An 8,327-nucleotide genomic window follows, 5' to 3' on the forward strand; every position below is an offset into this window, starting at 1 on the left:
ATTTTAAAATTGAAATTAATAAGTCGAACAAACTGATTGAGATGATTAAAAACATCTGTAAACGGGGTTTGTTCCTTGGGTTAGCTAAATAAGAACAACAACCATTATTTTCGTGAACTTATAAAAATTTTAACTTTTATTTTATAATAACTCAAATACGATTTTTAATAGTATTAAATTTATGCAGTTGTTTAACAAAATTTATACTTATTGAGACGAGTTACACGTGCAATGCGTGTACAGTAAAACTAGTAACTTTGATATGGACGAGCATAAAATTGAAGCAAGCACCATTAACTTAGTTATAAATTTTTTTACGGTTGGGTTGATTCTACGGTTTCTTAAATAGGTTACCAAATCAGATATTGTGAATCTTTTAATTGAAAACCAAACTAGATCAACTAAACTATGTCGTTTTGACTTTGGTCTTCTGGGGGTTAGAACGTGATTTCAGTTTTTCTTCAATCAATATTTTCATCAGAAAAGGACATTTTATAAACCGAAACAAAAGGGAAACCGAATTCTAATCCAAACATAATTGTCTCTGCCTAATATTTTTCTTAAATAAACAAACCAAAACCAACTCAAAATATGTCGTTTTTAATTTTGACTTGTGGGGTTAAAGTGTGATTATAGTTTTCCTTCAATCAATATTTAACAAAAGCGAAATCCACAAGTACCTCAGTTTCCCTTCTCAGTGGCCGTCGCTGCTTTTCCGTTCAACAAGTGTAAGTTCCTTTACCCAATGTTTCATCATACTCTAGCTGTATGTGTGTATCTTTTTATATCGATGATGTGGTCAGCTGGATTGGGGGCGGAGCTAGAGACCATAAATTACATGTAAAATTAATTTTTTTTTTTATTTTTTTTTTATGTATTTATACTAGATGTTGAATCCCTTGGTTTCTTAGTATATTTTTTTCTAGTAAAAATTCGAATAAATCACTATTCTGAGACCTCGTGATTATATTTGGTCACATGATCAAGCATATATCAAATTTTACCAATCCGAAAAATTAAATGTTTTAATCATGGTCCATTTTTTTTGATTTTTTGTTGTTGACTACGGTGGTGTCTGAAGGGTAGGTACCTGCTACCGGGAAGCTCTGCTCACCAAAGCTTAGGCAAATGAGGTGAAATCACCTAGTGTTTTTTGTCTTTGCTGAAATTTGAACGAGAGACCTCATGATTTTTTTTCAACTTTATTGATGATTAGGCCATGCTATTTAGTGCAATCGTGGTTCATATTTTAAGATTTGAGCTTCTTATTCTATTATTATTATATGGTTATACCTCTCTGAAAATTCTGGAGGAGCTCATTATAAAAGTTGTAGTTTCTCTTTCGATCAATCAATGCATATTTTGATGTCATACCAAGCAACCATTATTTTTCTGATTTTCTGCTTTATATTATAGGCCATGGCACTGGAATGCTTCACATGGACTACAGAACTGTTGGGTTCACTATTTCCTGCAATATGGAAAGGTGAAGAAGAAATTACTGAAACTTTCGAACGTTTGCCTGATTGTCTCATCATTGATATTCTAAGTAGACTTCCAACATATTCTCTTCTTAGATGTAGATGGGTTTGTAGGCATTGGAGAGCTTTGGTCTCATCACATGACTATTTTATCACCTTATATGATGATCTCAGTAGAGCTAGTAGACCCCTGATTCTCTTACAGGATTATTTGACTATCAAGCACGGGCAAGATCTTTATGTTGTTGGTGAAAACCTTAATAATAAGAAGAAGGTCGCCTTCAAGCAACTATATCTCAGACCTGAGCTTATGATTAATAAATATTGGGATCACCAACTTGTTCTTACGTACTCTTGTCAAGGAGTTCTTCTGTTTGGTGACTTGAAGTGGCAGTCTACTTATTATGCTTTTAACCCGATAACACAAGAAGAAGTAGCTGTACAACATACACTTCACCCCGGCTACTTATGTGCGCTTTATTTTTGTCCATACACAAGACAATTCAGGCTTCTTTATGCCCAAGTACGAGGCAGTTGTTGTCAGTATTTTGTATATATTTTTAGGAAGTGGACATGGAGGAAAATTCGCTCGTCCTCCTCTTTCAACTTTTTGTCATCTGGTGACACTCCAGCAGTTGTGAGTGGAGCATTGCATTGGATCATGGACCACGATTTAGAAAAGAAAGATATTCCTCCTTGTGCAAACGGAATCATGGTTTTCAGAATGGATAAGGAAGAACTCTCTACTATCCCTCATCCTGGAAGCATGTGCAACTCAAAGCGAAGGCATCGAACTATGACTCTTTTGGTGAAGGATGATAGTTTGTGTTTCTGTAACTTGCTTATCTCTAACTATGTAGTGGATATATGGATCTTGAAGGACTATGAAATGCGTATATGGATCAAAAGGTACAATATTGATCTCTGTGATGAGAGAATTTTCCCTTTTAGTTTGTATTTCATGGAAATTTCATCCCTTACCAGCGACATTTGTGGGCGGATAAAGCTTTTGAACATCCAAGAAGGTGAACTTTTGCTTCACTTGCTGGGTCAAGGGTTATTTCTTTATAATTTAGATCATAGAACAGTGAAGAGAATTGAATTGCCGCCACGCCAGAGCGGATGGGGACTGTGGTATACTCCTATGCCTTATATGAAGAGTTTCTTAGCAATAGCCTAATTCCCGTAAGTTTTTTGTTCTTATTAGACCTTTCTAAGTTTAGCATTTTTTTTCAAGTTATCAAATGGTGTTTTAGCTGAGTTGGTAGTATAATGAAACTAGCTAGTGTATATCAACTGTGCGTTTGTTTATGGCGTTTTAAGGTTTTACTAATGCAAGGATTTTCAGTAATAGACTACAACAACAACAACGACGATCCAGTATAATCCCACAAGTGGGGTCTGGGGAGGGTAATATGTACGCAGACCTTACCCCTACCCCGAAGGGTAAAGAGGCTGTTTCCAGGAGACCCTCAGCTCAAAAAAGCAACAGGAGCCGATATATTAGTGCCATAAAAATGCATAATAAAATAACAGTAATATAAGAGATATGAAATACAGAATACGAAATACGAAATAGATGGCTGGTATAGTAAAACTACCAGGTAAAGCCCTGCATCAATAGCCGACCAATGACATTCTTAGTCTAACTCCTAACTGGCTAGTCTCACTCTATTGTGCTGTAGAAATATTCACAACTTTTCCCTAACCTACAACTTTAATGCTCGACCTCCATAATTCCCTGTCAAGGGCCATGTCCTCCGTAATCCTAAGTCGCGCCATGTCCTGTCTGATCACCTCTCCCCAATACTTCTTAGGTCGCCCTCTACCTCTCCCGGTGCCCACTACAGCCAGTCGCTCACACCTCCTCACCGGTGCATCATTGCTCCTCCTCTGAATGTGCCCGAACCATCTGAGTCTTACTTCCCGCATCTTGTCCTCCATGGGGGTCATGCCCACCTTCTCTCGAATATCTTCATTCCTAATCTTATCCATCCTTGTATGCCCGCACATCCACCTCAACATCCTCATCTCTGCTACTTTCATCTTCTGGATGTGTGAGTTCTTTACCGGCCAACATTCAGTTCCATATAACATGGCAGGCCTAACCACTGCTCTATAAAACTTACCTTTTAGTAACGGTGGCACTTTCTTGTCACACAAGACTCCCGACGCTAACCTCCACTTCATCCACCCCACCCCTATACGGTGTGTGACATCCTCGTCAATCTCCCCGATCCCCTGAATAACCGATCCAAGGTACTTGAAACTACCCCTCTTGGGAATGACTTGAGAGTCAAGCCTCACTTCAACTCCCGCTTCCGTCGGCTCAACTCCAAATTTGCACTCGAGGTATTCCGTCTTCGTCCTGCTCAACTTGAAACCTTTAGACTCAAGAGCATGTCTCCAAATCTCTAGCCTCTCGTTGACGCCGCCTCGTGTCTCGTCAATTAGAATAATGTCATCAGCAAATAGCATGCACCATGGCACCTCCCCTTGAATATGATGAGTCAGTGCATCCATCACCAGGGCAAATAGGAATGGGCTGAGCGCAGACCCTTGGTGCAACCCCGTAATAACTGGAAAGTGTTCAGAGTCGCCTCCTACTGTCCTAACCCGAGTCTTAGCTCCAGCATACATGTCTTTAATCACCCTAATATAGTCAACCGGGACCCCTTTATCCTCTAAGCAGCTCCATAAGACCTCCCTAGGAACCCTATCGTACGCTTTCTCCAGATCAATAAACACCATGTGGAGATCCTTCTTCCTATCCCTGTACTGTTCCACCATCCTCCTAATAAGGTGGATAGCTTCTGTGGTAGATCGCCCCGGCATGAACCCGAACTGGTTGTCTGAAATAGACACCGTCCTTCGCACTCTCATTTCTACCACTCTCTCCCAAACTTTCATGGTATGACTTAGTAATTTGATGCCCCTATAGTTGTTACAGCTCTGGACATCACCTTTGTTCTTATACAACGGGACCATTGTACTCCACCTCCACTCTTCAGGCATCCTATTAGTCTTGAATATAACACTAAACAATGCAGTAAGCCATTCCAAGCCTGCTCTACCCACACACCTCCACAGTTCAACCGGAATTTCGTCTGGCCCGGTAGCTCTGCCCCTTCTCATCTTACGCATTGCCTCCATGACTTCATCGATCTCAATGTCCCTACTATTACTTAATTCATGGTGGCTGTCGGCATTCCTCAATTCCCCAAGTAAAATATCCCGATCCCCTTCTTTTCTTAGAAGTTTATGAAAGTAGGTCTGTCACCTCCTCTTAATCTGGTCATCTCCCATCAAAACTTTGTCGTCGTCATCTTTTATGCACCTCACTTGGTCCAGATCCCGAGTTGTCCGCTCTCTCGCCTTAGCGAGTCGGAATAACTTCTTCTCCCCACCTTTGTTCCTTAGTTCCTCATACATATGAGCAAAAGCTGTCGTCTTAGCCTCCGTCACGGCCATCTTCGCCTCCTTCCTAGCTACCTTATACCTTTGACTGTTCTCTCTCTTCTCCTCCTCGTCAGTGTTCCCTACTAATCGCAGGTAAGCCGCCTTCTTTGCTTCCACTTTACCTTGGACAACTACATTCCACCACTAATCTCCTTTGTGGCCACCATTGTGGCCCGTAGATATCCCTAACACCTCTCTCGCCGCCTTTCTTATACAGTCCGCCATCGTCGACCACATTGTGTTTGCATCCCCACTGCTTCTCCAAGCTCCCATTGCCGATAACCTTCCTTCCAACTCCTTAGCTTTATCCTTAGTTAAGGCGCCCCACCTAATCATGGGGCGTCCTTGTACTGACCTCTGCTTCCTCCTTATCCTAATACAAATGTCCATCACCAAAAGCCTATGCTGCGTCGATAAGGTCTCACCTGGGATAACATTGCAGTCCTCGCATAACCTCTTGTCGCATCTCCTGAGGAGGAGATAGTCAATCTGAGTCTTCGCCACCGAACTTTGGTAAATAACCAAATGTTCATCCCGCTTCGTAAAACTCGAGTTCGCAATGACTAGATCGAAAGCCTTGGCAAAGTCCAACAGCGAAATGCCCCCTCCGTTCCGCTCCCCGAAACCAAAGCCGCCATGCACCTCAGTGTACCCACCTGCAGATGACCCAATATGACCATTGAAATCTCCTCCTATGAATAACCTCTCAGAAGGCGGTATACTACGAACAATCTCATCCAACCCCTCCCAAAAGCGCCTCTTAATATCCTCATCCAAGCCTGCTTGCGGTGCGTACGCGCTAACGACATTTAAAGTACCCTCACCCACCACCAACTTAATAGTCATTAGTCTATCATTCACCCGCCTGACCTCTACCACGGCCTCTCTAAGATGACTATCTACCAGGATACCCACTCTATTCTTACCCCTCAGGACACCAGAGTACCACAACTTATACCCATCCACATTTTTCGCCCTCGATCCGACCCACCTAGTCTCCTGGACACACGCTATATTAATCTTCCTCTTCTGCAGGATTTTCGCCAACTCTATGGATTTACTCGTTAGTGAACCTATGTTCCATGACCCGATTCTCAACCTATAGGCTCCATTGCCCCCTCTACCTCCCCTGCTACCCGACCCACCCCCTGACCCAGCCCCACACTCTGCCCCACCTGAGGACATGCCCTTATTCTATCATCCCAGACTGCAGCCACTACACCTACAACAATCTAGAGAAGACTCGCTAATGCACAACGGACAACAAATCAAACTAGAAGGAAACAAGTGGTAACTAGTATCCTAGTTGAAAGGTTTAACTATTGAGAAGTAAAGTAATAGTAATTTAGCTAACACCAAAAGGGAAACAGTAAAACAGGAGGTACCAACTCCCGATAACAAAACCTGTGGTTGATTTGCTGTACTCGATGTAGTTGTACGCTCACGCACCACTTCCTATCGCCCTTTGCTGACACTCGCCCAGGTTGCTTTCCTTTGCCAATGCTCGTGCGCTCAACTTGTCTCCAATACTCCGAGAATTCCTAAAAACACAGAAAATACCACGACCCAAAAACCAGAAGGAGCTATCACCGCTACCACTGGTATAGCCCCAACAATATAAAATGTACCAAGAAAGGAGAAGAAGAAAACGAGAATATATTATGGGGTGGGGGCAGATTTGGGATCCACTGAATCAAAAGCAAATTTTTCTCCTAAAACAAAGAACCGACTAATTCTTTACACCGAGATCCACTGAATCAAAAGCAAAAAACTGCAGAAATGTTAGAAAATTTCAAACAAGTCAGGTAGAAAATATACTTAGCTACTAAAATTCCCGGCAGCTTGATGGTTATGTGATTATTGTGAGAGAAAATAATTGGTTAGTTGACTAGAAGAAGGGAAGAAATAAAAATGGTGAGAAGACGCTCAGAAGCTCAGGTGGCGAATATACTGAGCTACTAATACCAATTATTAGTAGATCTGAAATTACCCGATAAAGTTGTATAAATACTGAAAATACATAAATAAAACCAAAAAGAGTGAAAAACAGAGTAGATCTGAACTAAACTAATGATGCAGTTTCTTACTCTTGATAAACGAAGAGAACGAAGACTGATAATTAATGCTAGATCAGACAACTAGAAATGCTAGATCAAAAAGCTAATTATAACAAAAAATTGAATAATGAAACGGGAAAAAAAGGTTTTGGATCCAGTTGAAAAAGGATTTGGATCCAGTTGAATATTACTTAATAATCACAATAATCTAAGAAAGACTTGTTTTAACCTCGTGGAGCTATTGACTAAGCAAATTGAAGAACGAATCAAGAAAATAGTAAAACGAAAGGAGTTCTGTATCCGGAGTAAAAAGATGATTAAATATATAACAAAATAAAAGGATTATAAAAATTATATAGTAGCAGTTTCTGAATTAATCAAATAATTTCGTACAATAACAAGCCGTTAAAGTCAAAAATAATGGCGGAGGAACTAATTCAGGATGCTAAATTCAGTAATAGACTGTGAAACATAAAAAATCTCCACGAAAAAAAAAAATCACAACTACTACTATTAAATCTAGCATTATCTTTTTTTTTCCGTACTCATCATCATCAATAATATCGAATACTAATTAAGTTGACATACTTGGTTAACACTTGTACTGGCAGAAATCATTTGTGCTTTAAGATCTGTGTATTGGTTGAGTTAGATATTGCACTTGCAGAATAGCTTAGATTTTCATCTCTAGGAGGGTTGGTTAAAGCTGCTCTCTTTTCTGCATTTCTAACATGACAACTACAGGATTTTCATTTTGCTGCATCAAAAGTTGTTGATATTTCCTAGAGCAAAGTTACATCGCACTGCCTGTGCAAAATGAGCCATGTTTTGGGAACATGGAGACCTCTCTTATTTTATTGTGGAACACAAAGACAGGGTCATCGGGTGCACAAAGCATCCCGCATTCACGCAGGGTCCCGGAAAGAGCCGCACCTAAGGATAGGATATAGATAACCTACCCTAATGCGAGCATTGTGAAACATAGAGACACTATTCAAGATTAAGAGATTTGGCTATAGGTTAATGTCGTGATCTGTGGTCTGTAACAGTCATGATAAAACTTCTCAAAATTCATAAAACTTGAGGATTTATTACATCTTTTATGAGTTTATCAACTATTTTGTCAACTTCAATGGCAATACTATATTACTTGTAACTAATAAAAGAAACTACACGAGTGTTTATCCACTCTTCTCCATGAATTCATGAAATGTGATTTTCTTTTTTATTATTTTTCTAATTTATCATCATAATGAAGGAGGCCTAACAAATTACCTAACCTTCTTATCAACTTGGTAAAAGTTGACACCAATTTCGTAATAAGACAATA

At 40.1% G+C, this 8,327-nt stretch overlaps 1 protein-coding gene across 6 annotated transcripts; it reads left to right on the forward strand.

Annotated features, from left to right (window-relative positions):
* The first annotated feature begins 522 nt into the window (after positions 1-522).
* Positions 523-8,021, forward strand: LOC138891134 (F-box protein At3g07870-like). 6 transcript variants are annotated; one of them, XM_070174112.1, is made up of 3 exons: positions 523-728; positions 1,417-2,666; positions 7,742-8,021. In XM_070174112.1, exon 2 carries the CDS (start codon positions 1,420-1,422, stop codon positions 2,659-2,661), a length of 1,242 nt encoding a protein of 413 aa, XP_070030213.1. In that variant the 5' UTR covers positions 523-728; positions 1,417-1,419; the 3' UTR covers positions 2,662-2,666; positions 7,742-8,021. The 6 variants fall into 6 exon arrangements, with proteins under 6 accessions (XP_070030213.1, XP_070030215.1, XP_070030218.1 ...); XM_070174114.1 differs by lacking the exon at positions 7,742-8,021 and having other exon boundaries at positions 1,417-1,486; positions 1,578-2,832; XM_070174117.1 differs by lacking the exon at positions 7,742-8,021 and having other exon boundaries at positions 1,417-1,486; positions 1,584-2,832.
* The last annotated feature ends 306 nt before the right edge of the window (positions 8,022-8,327 follow it).

This window comes from Nicotiana sylvestris, chromosome 5 (assembly GCF_000393655.2).
Source record: "Nicotiana sylvestris chromosome 5, ASM39365v2, whole genome shotgun sequence".
NCBI lineage: Eukaryota > Viridiplantae > Streptophyta > Magnoliopsida > Solanales > Solanaceae > Nicotiana > Nicotiana sylvestris.